General features: G+C 51.0%; 1 protein-coding gene across 1 annotated transcript in view; it reads right to left on the bottom strand.

Moving 5' to 3' along the window:
• ABTB2 (ankyrin repeat and BTB domain containing 2) overlaps window positions 1-15,686 on the bottom strand; it is a 184,126-nt gene extending 168,440 nt beyond the window's left edge. The window contains exon 1 of the mRNA XM_068988624.1: window positions 14,804-15,686. Coding sequence (XP_068844725.1) covers window positions 14,804-15,686 — 883 coding nt within the window. The remainder of the gene's footprint in view (window positions 1-14,803) is intronic.
• Window positions 15,687-16,050: the final 364 nt, after the last annotated feature.

A 16,050-nucleotide genomic window follows, 5' to 3' on the forward strand; every position in this document is an offset into this window, starting at 1 on the left:
TGGAGTGGGTTGCCATTTCCTTCTCCAGGGGATCTTCCTGACCCAGGGATTGAACCCCGGTCTCCCGCATTGTAGGCAGACGCTTTACGGTCTGAGCCACCAGGGAAGTCAACAACTCATTTGAGTCGTTGTTGAAAATGACAACAACGACTCAAATGAGAAAACCTATGGACAACCTTGTAACACATGTAAGTTGTTACCATGTGTCAAGCATTCTGCTAAGGGTTGTATGTGTACTTTTTTATTTTGTTTAATGGTCACAAAACCCCTACAGAGTACTTTCAGATCACCAGTTCACTGATAACGGACAGTGATAACTTCAGAGGCTAACTTGCTCCAGGCCAGGCAGCTTGGAAATCATAAAAGCTGACCTTGTGTCAAAGGTCTAGAGGTTAGAGCCACACGACTCCATGGCCTTAATCTCCACATCCATGAATCTTTGTTTCTGCACACAGATGGCTTCAGAGAGGATGGATAATGGTTAAAATTTTGAGACCTGTGAAGACTCAGCTGGCCCCAAGTAACCAACCAGTGACTCACTTTGGTGGCCACATGCCCCATGGAATGTCTGCAGTGATGGAGATGGTTCATATCTGCTTTGTCCAGTCTGATAGCCACCTGCCTCCCATGACCAGTAATTACTGGAAATGTCACGTGCACGATGTTTTAACCGTATTGAATTTTATTAAATTTCAATAGCTTCACAAGTCTACTGGTTGCTGTGCTGAGTAGAGCAATTCCTCTCCCTCTCAGTATGTCAGGTGTCCATGCTAGGAAGACTGTAAGAGAACATGTGCTTCTCAGGGCAGACCTTAGTGTGGAGGAATAAAACAAATTCATCCTGCCCCAGAATAAACATCATCACTATGATTTTGGAACCTCTGCAGCTGGAAGAGAGAGATTGGAAAACAAATGACCTTGCCTCACTTTCTCACTTTTTTTTTTTTCCTTTTAAAAGAAAAAAAAAAAAATGTGTCTAGAGCCTCTGATTAAATTACTTAGGAAAGGTTGTCACTTTTTTGGGTGACAAACTCTTTCATCTTATGATGACACAAGGGCTAAAATATGGTAGAAAGAAAAAACCAGATTATAAACAAGCAGAGGCCCAGCACTCTCTAAGGTGTCATAAATCAGGAGGAGATAGACTCGAGAAGCTAACAGCTTCCAAACTCTCTTCCTCTGAAACTATTTTAAGCAACCCACACAATCTCTCAGAGGTTATTTCATTCACAGCAACAGAAGAGAAGCACCGTGCTTCGCAGAATGCGGCTTTTAACTCCCAGAGAAACACGTATCTACACCACAGCCCTCAGGCAGGTCAGGTTGGTCACCCCTCTGAGCGATGTTACTATTTTAAGGTACCTAAATGGCTCGGTCCTTCGGAAGCCATGAGGGATGCTTTTCCTCTAGCCCTCTTGGACCAAACCATTCATTTCTTGGCTCAGGAAATCTCTGCATGTGCTTCACCCCATCCAGGCTGCCGCTGAGGACAGAGGCAGCCTGGTGAATGAAGACCTCGGAGCCCAGCTGATCTTCCAGCTATGTTACCTTGACCTCTCTGAGCCCCAGTCTCTTCAGCTGTCAAATGAGATTAAAAAGAATACAAACCTCACTGGGCAATCACAGACTACTCAATACCATACACGTGAAGCATGCGGCAAGGGCTGGGACTTTATAAAGGCTCAGCATGTAGCAGGCATGTGCTGGACATCGGAGCTGAGCACTGAGTCTCTCAGCTTCTCTGGGTTGGGAGGCAACAGGGTGTGACTGAGTGGGGAGTCAGGGGTGAGGCTGCCGGCGTTTGATTATCGTCTCCACCTCTCATTAGCTGTATGACTTTGAACAAGTGACTGAAATTCCCTGAGCCTCGGTTTCCTCCTCTGAAAGATGGAATTAATCTCCCTCTTTCAGCAGCGGGCTGGGTAACATCATTACAGGGTGCCACTGCCATTCTAGATCTAACCGTGCTCTTTTCATGCGAACCTCACAGCTCAAGCTTCTCTTGGGTGTGTTTTGGTGATCCCGCCAGGGGAGCAAGCCAAATCAGCATGGCTGGGAAGTGAAGGGAAGTCACCATCCTGGGTGGGGCAGACTCGAATGCTCTAGAACAATGATTTTGTTTTACCACGAATAATAGCTAATGTCTGAGTGCTCATAGAGCATCAGACTCTCCCAAGAACTACTACCCACATGGTCTGGGCCCTATTTCAGATCATTTATACCAGAATTTCTGGAGATAGGGCCTTCACACACACACACACACACACACACACACACTTTTTCTTTTTAAAAGCATTTCAGGTGATTCTAGTGTGAATCCTGGGTTAAGAGTCCCTGAAACAACTCTAAGTTAGGAACCATGGTATACCCATTAAACAGAAGAGGAAGACTGAGGTTCAGAGATGAAGTAACAAGTTGGCTATCAGGCAGTGGTAACTCTCAGGTTCCATCTCTTAGCCACCGGTGTCATCTGAGCAGCAGGGGTCAAATCATCTCACTGACACCTGGTTGCTCCCAAGGCCTTTCTGAGACCCCTCCGGGCCCCTGTGCCCTCTCAAATTGCCCCCAACGGTTCTCTTTCCGGCTAAATTTCTGACCCAGACTTGACCCCCAGGAATCCAAAGCTGCTTGGAAATGGAAGCTCGCTTTCCCAGAACTGAAGGACACAGGCTCAAAGTCACAGCAATCCACAGAACAACTGGGCCTAATTAAACAGACCTCACACTAACGACAGGAGACAATGGACCTGACGATCTTCATTAAAGGCTGCTGGCTGCCTGCGAAGAAGCTAGAAGGCAAAATTTAGGGGGGGCCATCTTAAGGCCATCAACCAAAGAATGATAAGACTGAAAATTAAATCTCCACTGCCTGACGTCCTAACCAGCCCTGCTGCGCAGTGCCTATCCTTGGGGAAGGCAAAGGAGGGCAACGCGTCAATCCATAGTGACTAAAGATGTTCACGGTGGCCTTTCCTCCAGTCAAGGAGACAGGAGGCCACCTCCTGCTTGATCTCTCTCTGTATAAAGTTTGAGACAAGCAACCAAAACTACACTTGGGTCTCTGGCTCAGCCCTGCTTCTTCCGTACAGAGCTGTTCCCCTTTCAATCCACGGCCACTCTTTCAGTTGCTCAGACCATACACCTGGGGGGTCACATGGATTCCTCACTCATCCCTCACATCCAAGCTATTGGCAAGTCCCGCTGGCTCAGACTTCAGAATGCACCACCAAGGACTTCCCTGGAGGTCCGGGGGTTAAGACTCCGCCTTCCAATACAGGCAGTGCGGGTTCAGTCCCTGGTTGGGGAGCTAGGATCCGGCATGCCTTGCAGCCAAAAACCCAAAACGTAAAACAGAAGCATTATCGAAACAAATTCAATAAAGACTTTGAAAACGGCCCGCATGAAAAAAAATCTTAAAAAACAAACAAACAAAACAGCCATCAATAACCTCCTCCACTGACACCCAAGCCACCATCCCCTCACCTGGATCATCGCCAAAGGGTCCTGAGCAGTCATGCCGCGCCCCTGCTTGATGCTACAGTTCATATCCAACACGGCAGACAGCGTGATCTTGTTCGTTAAAACGTACATCACACCATGTCATTCCTGGGCCTCGGCCCCTCCAGGGGCTCCCAGCAGACTTAGAATTGGAAGCCAAGGTGCCACGCAGTGGCCTCCAAGGCCCTACCTGGCTGGCCACTCCCTCCCTCCCGTCTCTGATCACGTCTCCTTAATACGTATACACCCGGCTCCTATCACGTGTCCCGCCGGCCTCCAGGGCCTCACCCCACACTTGCTGCTCCCTCTGCTCAGAGCTGCCTTCCCCAGCCTGGCAGGCCTCACCAGGTCTCCTCCAGCAGGCTTTCCTCCTCCTCATGATCCGCTGGGCCTGCACCCTCCCCTCCTTCGAGTCTCTCATATTCATTTGTTCCAACACTGCACACAGGAAGTCCTCAATACATTTATGCTGAACAAAAAAGTTGATGCACTCGAAACTGAACTCTTAGCCTCTCCTTGGATCCCAGTCCCCAGACCCTCCCACCATAACCACCCTGCGTCCTGCAAGACCAGCACAGTAGAAACCACGGCAGCTTCTCCCAGGATGGTTACAAGTATCCGCAGGACAGGTGGTGGCAGTGGGGGGGAGGCTGTCTCTGTCATCTTTCCAGGGAGAGCTCTACCCCGAAGGCCCTCTCACCTGCTACTGAACTGGGTCCCGGCACAGCCCTGGCCTGCCTGGCTCGTCCTAGAGAGATCGCACATCCAGGAGAACAGCTGCGAGCAACTTGCTTCCAAATGGTGTCCCCACGCACAACGTGGTTTTCCCGGCTGCTGAAATGAGTTAAAGCTGCAGCACCGGGTCTCTCTTTTCACAGGAGCCACGACTGCTGCTTCTCCAGCACATTTGATTCACCTTGAACTTGGGAATTCCTAGAGTAGACGGGCTGGGTAGGGAGAGGGACAGGCCGCCCCACTCACCCGGTTCTGGTGGGGACCTCCCCAAGCCCTGCTCAAACTTTGACTGAAGGAAATCGGGGTTCAGAACCTATACCCTTGGGGTGCCGAGCTGCCCGTCTCAATTTCAGAATTCTTGGCAGCCTGTCATCCTCACTTACTCTCACTTTCCCTCCCTTTGAAGAACCGGCCCTGCCAACTGCAACAAATAGCATTTAAAAATATCTTGCTGGATTATACTGCCCTGCCTTCTAAATTCCTCACAATGCCTGTCTCTGTCCCACACAGTATAAAGAAGGGTGCAGCATGTTTAAATTTTTTTTCCTAGCTGCTCCCTGCTATAAATATCTGAGGCCGGGTAGGCGGGCTGCAAACAGCGGCTGCATGAAGTCACCTCGGGGCTGATCCCACCACCCGGCAGGCCAGCCAGGACCTGGACGCAGCTGCTGAGTGCTGGAGGGGGTGCGTCGGCCAAGAGTAGACAGAACTCACCTTCTGAAGAAAGTGGGGGAAGAAAAACTCTAAGCAGAGTAATCACAGTTAATCCTAATATAAAAAGGATGGTGTTTGGTCCTACTACCCGGGCCGTCTTTTCGAGAGCTTGGCCAGCCCCATCCCAGGCCATTTCTTTCCCAAGGATACTAATTACAGGGCTCGACCTTGGGAAAGTGACTTCACAAGATCCACGTGGGGTCTAGGAACATTATCGGAGACAGAGGGGCCCTTGGAGAATCTAGTCCAACCTCTTCACGCCAAGAAGATGGAGTGATTCACTCCAGGTCATGAAGAGGCCAAGCTTCAACCCAGAATTTTCTGGATTCACAGCCTTCACTCTGAACCGGACGGTCCACGATGCTTGCGCATATACACGTGCTTGGTCTGTGAAACGCATGTTCATGAACAGCTCTCCTCACTGCAAATAATGCTTTCACTATCTTAAAAGATACAGGAGAAAAGCTGCAAAAATTTCAACAAAATTTTGCTGCCTCAATTTTAGGGACAATTTTCATGCACTGAAAGAACTGTTTCACTCTCCTTGTGGTCCTCTTTAATCTCCCCCCACCTCTAACCTTCTACCTCTGGTACTTCCAAATTCAGCTTTCCTATGTAATTTTTTCATCATGGACCTGACCACCCCCTACCCCTAACCTCTTGCCTAGCTCAATTTTAGAAAACAATGGACTGAAACCATTAACCATAAATGATTGTGTATGTGTGTGTGTGTGTGTGTATATATATATATATATATATAGCAAAATATTCATGAGATTTCTCTTTTTCAAGTGACAAATTCCTTTATAACACTGGGGTCAGGAAAAGGTCTAACACCCGAGTTATGGGCTAAGCCATTGATGACCTATCTCATTTTACTACTATCAGCGGAATTCAGGTGGATTCTAGGGAGTTCAGTGCAGGTGGCACTGAGCTCGAAGATGGTTCCACAATATCAAACAGTTAACAGGACTTGTGAAATCTTGATTATCAGTGCTCTGGAAACACCTTCAGCAAGAATGAGAAGGTGACTAAATCTCTCAGAATTGAGCTGTTGTTTTCAAAATGATATGGTCCAAACTGGAAGCTGAACATACCAAGCCCAAATCTAAAGTTCTGGGACCCTCTTATCCTGTTTTCTTTCCCTTGCTGCTTCCACGTTTGAGAATCCTGCCTTGGCAAGAGTCAGGCCAACAGCCTCATTTCAACAGGTGTGCCAGCCCCAGTCTTCATTCCCTGTTGGGACTGCTCTGGCTTGAAATGCTACATTCAAGGCCTCGCAAGAAATGCCAGGTCAGAAGTCAAATTGCACGAGGGAAGTAAAGTTGATGGCAGCCTCGCTCTTCAGGCCCTCTCAGCCCAGGTCTGCTGGGGTAAACGTCTTCTTTCCTTACTTGTAGTCTTAGGACAGAGGCCGGGGGCCGTTTCTGAGGTCAAGCTTTCAATCAACAAGAGGGGTAATGGGAGGTCTGAGGCTGTGGTTACGATGCGCTGGGGAGCAGACACACTCCATTTCTGAATTATAAAAATGAATTTTGGAAAACTCTCTTCCTGAGCTCTGGCAGGCTCCTTAACATCTGGATAAAAGATGTGGGAAAGTTTTCCTCTCTGCTGTGTTATCTGCCCTGCTCCTCCTCGTCATGCGTCTGAAACTTCCAACCAAAGAGGCTCACTTTTCCAACACACACATACTGGCTTCCAGGTCTTTGCTCACACTGTTCCCTCGGCCTGGAAGCCTGCATGCTCTCAGCACCACTTCTCCTTCCCCGTCACAGCCCAGCCCGCCCAAGTGCCCCTGGACCACATGCCACATCCTCCACAGAACAGCCCCGACTCCCTCCCTCCCACCCAGCCAGGGCTCACCTCTCCCCTTTGAGCTCTGCAGGCACCCAAAGCTTCAAGGTCCCCACCTATGAGGGGGACAGTATATCTGTCTTACAGAGCGACTTGGGAGGATTAAGTGAAATGGCTCGTGAAAAACACCCCTGATGGGCAGTGGGGAAGATGTGGCTTTAGCATCATCTGTCATTTGAACGTAAGGACCCTAAACATCCTTGGAAGGATCCATGGACATGTTTTGCTTTCCCGGCGTGCGTGGATGGTCACTCCGTCATGCCTGACTCTTTGCGACCCCATGGGCTGTAACCCGCCAGGCTCCTCTCTCCCTGGGATTTCCCAGGCAGGAATACTGGAGTGGGTAGCCATACCCTTCTCCAGGGGATCTTCTCAACCCAAGGGGAGAACCCAGGTCTCCTGCATTGCAGGAGGATTCTTTACCATCTGGACCACCAGGCCATCTCTACTATAGATTCTAAACTTCTTGACGGGCAAGATCCATTCCCATCCTCCTCCCATCTGTCTCCGTGGCCTTGGATGTAGCTGGCGCGCGGCAAGCAGCTGATTAACGAGGCCGGCGTGGCATTCCTCAGGCTTACTCGGGGTGGTGTTTCTGAAGCTTCTCCTCCCAATTCGGGAAGCTGCTCCAAGCCTACCGCCAAAGTTGCAAAACCATTTAGGCCTTTTTTAAAACAAGCAAGACGACCACAAAGTATGTTTACATGACAGGCCGGCAAACACAAAACACCTGCTGTCCTGTGGCTCAGGGCTTGGCAGCTGCACGAGGCGGGGTCCCAGACACATAGCAGAGTGACTCCCCAGCAGAATGAGCGCAGCTTTGAGTCTGCGCCATCACTGTCCTCCCAGCAGGGTCAGCCTTGAGCTCAGAGGGAGGGTCGGCTCTCACTGCCAGCACGCTTCATCTTGAGGGCACGAGGAGCCATAACCGAGCAGGGTGCAAAGGTGCTTTTTCCCGATTCCGTAACTTCCTCCTCCCGATTAGTCACCCAGGAAAGCTGTGTGACTCATCCTTGTCACCCTGGGATTTGGGTCACGGTCCTCCCCTGCACTACCAATGCCCACTTCAGCAAAAAGTGAACTCGACGGGTGCATGCAGTACAGTTTGCAAAAAAATGTAACAGTGATTAGAATGACTACTTTATGTGCAGGCCCAGTGCAAAGTCCCTTACAGAGACCTTTAGTAAATCCTCCCAAACATCCTACGAATTGTGTACTCTTTTCAGCTCTACTACAGAGCAGTATTTCTCAACCAGGGGCAATTCTGCCCCCGCCAACAGACATCTGTCAGTGTCTAGAGGCATTTTTGATTGTCACAACTGGCCAGCTGGGGTGGGGAGAGTGGGGCAGGGAGGATGCTACTGGCATCTAGTGGGTGGGGGCTGGGATGCTGCTAAGTATACTTCAGGGCACAATTCAGCCCTGCAACACAATGTACCCAGTCCAGGGACTTCCCTGGTGGTCCAGCAGTTAAGAATCCGCCTCCCAAGGCAGGGTATGCAGGCTTGATCCCTGGTCGGGGAACAAAGATCCCAAATGTTACACAGCAATAAAGCCCTTGCGTCACAGCTAGAGAAACCCCCACATGTAGCAAATAGAGAAAAGCCCGTGCACCACAACCAAGATTCAGTGAGGCCAAAATTAAAAAATAAAAAAAAAAACGATGCGGTCCAAATCCTGTTACGGAGGAAGAAACCAAGGCATAGCAGTGACCCTGCCTGGGATCATGCAACTCACAAGGGAGGGCGCCAGGAATGACACCCAGGCCACCCCACCCTGGGCAAGTTCTCAACGCTCAACCCAGCGTCAGCTCTGACGTCCTGGGAGCAGTGAGTATTCACGGGGCATAACCGTCCGTGGATGAGAGCCGGCCCCGCGCTTTAGAGTCGGGGACTTGAATTGACTTGCTCCAGGCCCTGGTAAGAGGCAAGGCAATTTGGGGCCCAGCTCAGACTTCAAAGCCGAAGCATCTCTGCTCTTGCTACGCCGATTCCTTCTCTTCCTGTGCTCCCGGCTCTGAGGTTTCACCAATGGCCCAACACTGTAGGGACTCGGAGGAAATCAAAGGCCCCTTCACAGAAGACTTTCTGCCAGCTCCAGAGCAAATGAGTTGAGTGTCCTGAGGCCAGTGGCCTAAACATGGGCTCCCTTCAGGTTCTCTCCTGCTGAGTGTCCTCCTCCAAGCTGGCTCTCCCTGCTCTTGGAAGATGGAGGCGGCAGCTTTTCCATTCAGCTGAGCTTGTTGATCACTCAGCTAATGACGCTTGTAAGGCCCTCCCTGGGGAGAGTTCCCCACCCCTCAGAAGCAGCAATAAAGATGTCTTAAAATGGATGCCACCTGCGGGACACTCTGGGCCCACCAGCAAGCAGCGTTTAAACAGCATAACACATCCTCTGGAGGGAGATCCAATCTTGGGCCTTGATGCCTGGTTTTCACCTTGGTTGTGAAGATTCTCTGGCCTAAAGGATGTAAAGTGCCTGGACACAGCAGGCCATTAACAAGCAAGATCTACAATCTACCACCAAGTCTGTGAGTCCGGCCCTCGCCTCCACTGGCAGAGGGGTAAATACTCCCCTGTCCCTCTCTACCTTTGTTTCTGGGACTCTTCACAGAAGAAGCACAGGCCTAGGGCGTGAGTGACATGGGGCTTGGCCCTGGTCCGGCCATTACCAAGCTGTGAATCCTGGGTTCCCAGAGACCCTTCTGTGAAAGAGCATTCCACTCGATGGGTTCTTATAGGCAGCGGGCAAGATCCCAGATGAAAAGGTTTCTGAGCTGTGCAGAGGTCAGGCCTGTTATTACAGCTGGATGAGTGTGGAAACAGATAGAGCACTCGCCCACAGCCCCAGCTGGGGGAAGGACAGGTACTGATGGGGAAATGGGACAAGGACCAGCCTGAGGATTCGCAGCCCAGCGTCCCTGGCTTACTTCAGACTGGAGACACTGCCCATGCCTCCCTGTGATGAGGAGGTAGTTGAATGCCTTAGTGCCAGCCTCAGACTGGAGGCAGATGAGGTACAACACAGATGCAGCCTCTTCTGAGCAGTGCTGAGCTATGCTCACTCAGTCGTGCCCGATTCTTTGCGACCCCATAGCCTGTAGCTCACCAGGCTCCTCTGTCCATGGGATTCTCCAGGCAAGCATACTGAATGGGGTCGCCATTTCCCTCTCCAGGGGATCTTCCTGACTCAGGGATCGAACCTGGGTCTCCTGCATTGGCAGGTGGGTTCTTTACCACTAAACCACCCGGAAGCCCTCTGAGCAATAGTCATCCACAGACTGCCCTCTAGGGCAGCTCTGCAGGCAAGATGGGATTGGTATTGCTATTCTTAGGGGAACTGAGTGCCTCTTTGAACTCAGTCTTCCCGTGGATCTATCTGTGGCCAGTTAGACGGCTGCTGTGAAACCCCCACTGTGGGTGCTGCACACTGAAGGAAGCCCTCGTGACCCAAAATCCCTATTTACACCGACTCATCACGGTGTAGGGAACCCTGCTCGAGATTAGAGGATCAAAAGATTGAATGATGTCCCCATGGTTTGGGTGCCCTCCAAAATGCTGCCTCTCTTCACCGAGACCTTGACGTTCTCAGGCACGGTAGAAAGCGGGGAAGAGTCTTCTGAGGGGGTCAAATGATTTCAAACGAAGTTTCTGGAATTAAACATTTTGTATGGTGGGATCAGTCATTTTTCTGACTGCCACTCCTGGAGTGTCGCTGTGTGCCAGACCCCATGGGAGGCACACGGGAGGCACGGATGCCCATGAGCCCACAGAGTGATAGGAGCAACACACGCAGGAAATGATTCAGGAATCTGCCCTGGGTGCTGGGGAAATTCACAGAGAGGTGGCCCTTCGGTTGGTGTGGAGGCAGCTAAAACTCCTGGAGGAGGTGGAACAACCCCACCTTGTTCTTCTAACAACTTAAAGCTGGGTTGCATTTCTCAGGCATTCAAGGGGGAGAAAAAAAGGGCCTGCATTTCCACAAGCTTGCTTTGTTTCAGCTTTACTAGCTCTCTTGGCTTCAATAAAACAGTTAAAAAGGAGGGTAGCTGCTCCCCCTCCCCAAACTACGCAGGTGTGGAAACTGATTAAACAGCAACTAGCGGCTCAATTAACCCTTGCTCCTGGAGTTGATTATCACGATGGAAACCCACCCTATAAGCTCGGTGTTAAATGAGTCCTGCAACTAGAAGAGCTTTCTAGACGCAGCCCTTTCATTTCTCCGCTGCAAATGAGATTGTTGGGATTTGCCTCAGCTGATAAGTAAGCGAATAATTCAGGAAGGTCCTCACTTTTTTTTTTCCCTTTGAGATCCTTAGACAGCAGTGGTATTGATATATTATCTATTCCTAATGAAATTTCAGAAAGGCCTTCCTTGGCCATCATTTAAATTAGTCCTAGTCATGCGATCCCATTACTTTAACTGCTAAAAGTAAATCCCTATTTGTTCACTTTTTCCTTGTCTCCTCCATTAGTCTGCTTCATGAGAGGACCCTCCCCCTCCCCCAATTAATCCTCATACTTTTAATAGTGGTGCAGACAGGGTCAGTGGTCAATAAATATTTGTTGAATGAACTGCAACTATTTATTAAGCATTTACTATGTGATTCAATCTTTAAATCTATGATATCATCCAGTCCTCACACCAACCTAAGGAGTTAAGTGCTGTTATTATCTCCCATTTTACAGATAACAAAATTGAGGCTTAGAATGGTTAAGAAATATGGCCCAGGTCACTCATAGAAATAGCAGAGGTGAGCTTCAAATCCTTACTGCAATTCCAAAGTTTTCGCTCCTTACCATTATGATGGAGCACCTTTCATGTACATCCTGGTTACTGTTTTGGAGTAGGAATATTTTCATCAAAACCCTATCATTTAACCAGCATCTCCGAATGGAAGGAAATTATCTCCAAGGCCATGGACATTCGTGAACATTTAGTAAGAAAAATGGCCAGGGAGAAACCCCAAGCGATGCTCAGCATCAAACTGACATACAACAATGAGCGAGGGAGGGAAGAAGGGAGGTGTGGATGAGAGAAGCTCCTATTTTCTGCCAGCTCCCTGTTTATAAATACCACCCTGTTAAAGCGGTTTCTCTACCTCTGTTAAGGAAGCCACGAAGATAGCATCACTGAATGACACTGCCCTGGGAACAGACACATCGATACTAAATGAGCAAGCGATACATAACTCCTGTTGCTCTATGAAGCTGAGATCATGTTTTATAAACACCATAGAACTTTTATCATCCATCCTGGGTTGAGCAAAACCATATCTGCCCAGTACTCTGAGTAATGGACTGGACTAGATGGATTAGGGTTCTTGAATTCCCGGCTGGAAGACATTAAAAGTTTAAGAGCCCTATATAGCTGACTCAGATGCGTGTGCCCTTGCTGTATAATTAGCAGGCATAACAACAATAAATATATAATTCGAAGGGAAGACCAGCAGGACGAGACTGTGAGCCAGCAACTCTCCCGTGTGCGGCCATTTGCCACTTAGACTTCAGCTGTGTAGACGGTAACCTTGCTGGCCTTGGCTTATTTCGGTACAACGAAGGTTTAGGATCGCTCCACTTCTTTCCTAAGCAGTTTGTGCTTCCCTCTGAAGTCAGCTCTCAGGCATTAGTAATTCATAGCCTCTCTACTAGACATTCATTTCACTTTGTCTAAAGGGACTTAATAAATGAGCCTGGTTATCGTTTCCTGGGGCCACCCTCGGGTTTTCATGTATAAAAAATGAGCACCCATATTACTCAGGGGAAGCGATGCTCACCTGTCTCGCTGGAGAGCGCCCTGGGGACTGAGAAGTGAGCAGAGGGACACGCGTGCTCTGGGCATCCTGGAGACGTGTTGTCTGTCACCCAAGAGCCTTGCTGTCTCAACTACATGGCTTAAGGAGGATTGTTTGGGGTGCGGGATGGAGGGGAAGAGGTCAAATCACGGGGTCAAAACCCCAGCCTGTAAAGAAAATCCCAAGGAGTGATGACCCTAGATAAGACATAAGCCCGTTCACAGAAGACACCTGTGTTCCAGCCACTTCTCACATTCTGAATTTTCAGAGGGCCCCGAGGAGGCAGCTGCTCTTAACAGCTTCAATTTACAGTTAGAAAAACCGAGAAGTCTCTCAGCCTGAGGGGCACCAGTTCTGTGTGAAGGGGATGTTTTATTTGTTTGTCACCTATTATCCACCTTAGGGCCTTGTTTTTTTCTCCTAGGAGTCCTCCTTCTTTGAGTTCAGACTGGGCCTCCCCTCAGCCAAAAGTTCAGACTGCTTCCCCCGGGCTCTGACAACCGTATGGAAATCCCCCTGCCCTCCACTTCCTCTCCTGGAGCCTGTGTTCCCCGTGCTGATGCCACAAACCTGCAGGGCAAAGCACAATTATCAGCTGTGACATCATCAGCTGAGATTCTGGACTGACCTCAACTCTGACCTAAGAGGAGGAAAACTAAAAGGCAAATGCTCTTCTTGCCATTCCTGGCATCTCCTTCCAGTTGTGCCAGAATTAAAAACAAAACCCAAGAAAGTCCAAGTCAGCCATGCTGGTAGAGACAGACTGTCTTCAAAATGAAGTCTTTACATGTCAACTGCTCCCCTTGGAAATTGGATCAATGAAAACAAAGCTGCTTCCTCTCCTCTAGGGGCTAAAAGCTTGAACTCTGGAGCCTGCCTGGGTTCAAATTCTTGTCACTTAATATCCGTGTAAGCTTGGGTTAATTACTTGACTGCTGGGTACCTCAGTTTCCCCATCTATCTAATGGGGATAATACTATAGGTACCTACCTAATAGGGTGGCTGGGATTACTGAAGTTTATAGAAACAGTGACTGACACTCTGTTAGGTGCTAATTTAAGATTTTAGCTATTATGATTATGTAAAACACACTTAAATACGACTCCCTTTATGCCTTTTCCATACCCACCTGGCCTCTTCCTCTGTACTACTTATTTGCCATTGAATGCAGCCTCTACAATGGCCCTCCGATCAGACTGTAAGGATGTTTAGCCAAAGTAGCATTCTAGAGAACTGATGGTTTGCTGACTCCTGAAGTTGGAGTCTGGTAGGCAGGTTTACTGTTGAACCCAGGTCACACCATAACCTTTCCAGTGAAAAGGTCAAGTGCTTCCCTACCACTCTTTGCACTGAAGCTATGTCCTCTTTCAGAGAAACGCAACTACCCAGATGGTTTCCTTCTGGCACTTGACACCATGCTGTCTGCCCATCCCCCACCCCTCTTCCCCCCAGCTTGGTTGATGACTATGGGGTCATCCTTTCTTTCAGCAAAGTCTAGAAGGTCATGCACTTAATACAACATAGGGTTTTAATTAATTGCTCACTTGGTTGGTGACAGCTTGGAAAGTCAGGTCTGGGAACTGGCATGTGATCCCCTTTCTGGGAAGGGGATTCAGAAGTCACCATGTTCCATTATCCCGGGCTCAGAGTCAAGAACCCACCACTGCCAGTCCACCTTTCCCAGAGGGCCCTGAAAGGCATCCTTCAACCCAGCAAAGCTCAAGGTGGCAGGCCAGGTCCCAGGCATCCACTTCCCCTCCTTCCATCCCACTTAGCCAAGACTTTGCAGCCCAGACCCTCTGGCTGCTGCTACTGAACTCGATAGAACTAGGACCGAACCATAGTTGATCTACCCAGTGGTCGGGGAAAGAGGCCAACTACAGACCCATCAAGCAAGGGAGAGGGCCGCAAGGCAGTCCGAGAGAGAGGTTCAGGGATGGCTTCATCAAGAGGTTCAATCAGTGAATGGCCCCCAACGGCGACAACACGACGCACAACCGGAAGCAGATCAACCACTGCTTTCCCCTCCGAAAGTCAGTTGCCGAAAGAACAACCTCGGGAAAGACTCTTTAATGAACTCCACTACCCAAAGGCCAAACGCTTTCTCTCAGGTCTTGACTCTCCTTGGTCCTAGGAAATTCACCCCCTGCGTAGCCCAGGTTGGACTTCCCTCCAACCCGGTCCACGGGCCCAGAGCCCACGCGCTTACCGTTGGCGTTCTTGCCGCAGATGAGATGCTCATAGGGCTGCAGGACGCCCCAGAGCTCGGCGTCATTGTTGATGACCATCTCCAGGGCCTCAGCGGACACCTCCCCGCCTCCGGCCCCTCCACCGTCGGGGCTCTGGCTGGCGAGCACCCTGGCCCGGATCTCTTCCACCAGATTCTCCATGCAGGCGGTGAGTGAGATGGCCGCGTACTCGTGGATTCGCACGGAGATGCGGGTGTCCACCATCCAGCGAAAGAAGCGGCCCACTGAGAAGGTGAGGCCGCAGCGCGCAGACTTGCCCCGGCGCAGCCCGTCGCCCGCGCTCATGCTGTATAGGGACAGGGCCTTGACCGCGGCCAGCGCGCAGCTCTCGGCCAGTGCCCAGCTGTGCACTAGGCGCACGGCGCTTTGCACCTCGAAGCGGGTGCACTTGGCGTGCAGCACGCTCAGGCGCTGCGCCTCGCGGGCCACCCGGATGAGCGCCCGGCGGAGCAGCCCCGCCAGGCGCCTGACCGCCTCGGCGGAGAACAGGGGCTGCCGCCGGCCGCCGGCACCTTTGCGAAGGACCCGGGCCACGTCTCCCTCGGTCCAGGGGAACTCCTCCAGTTCGGGCAGGCGCGGGCAGCGCGAGAAGAGGTCGGCCACTTCGGGGTCCTCGGGCAGCACCGTGTTCACCGTGTCCCAGCTGTTGTGGCGGCTGTTCATGGAGCCGGAGTAGCACCACCAGGCCGCCCCGCGGTGTTGCTGCGCCGAAGAGTTGAGCGCCTGCGAGTTGGACTTGGAGGACGAGAGGCTGAGCGAGCGGCACGAGTCCCCGGCCCCATACCCGGAGTCCAAGGTCAAGTCCTCCAGCGTCTTCAAAGTGGAGCTGTACGTCCCGGCCATGGGGAGCCTGCCCGGGGCGGCCTCGCCGAGGGAGGGGCGCTCACAACTCCATGAGCCCTTCCCCAAGTGGGCAGAAACAGGCTCTAGGCTCTCCGGGGCGCCCTCCTTTCTCTCGGCACCGCGGGGCTCGGCGGCCGCATCGCCCGCCCGCCTACCCGGCGGCCGCAGGAAGGTGGGCGAGATTCGCGGCGGCCAGAGCCCCACGCTCCCGGCGTCCCGACTCCGAGCTGTCACTGGAACGATCCTCCGCTGCTCCTCCTCCGCAATCCCCCTGGTCCACCTCAACTTCCCTGAAGCAGAGCGTCTATCCTCCGCAGAGAAGGGATCCCGAGAGAACAGGGCGGCGGCGATCGAAGGAGGCGGC

Source organism: Capricornis sumatraensis, chromosome 16 (genome assembly GCF_032405125.1).
Source record: "Capricornis sumatraensis isolate serow.1 chromosome 16, serow.2, whole genome shotgun sequence".
Taxonomy (NCBI): domain Eukaryota; kingdom Metazoa; phylum Chordata; class Mammalia; order Artiodactyla; family Bovidae; genus Capricornis; species Capricornis sumatraensis.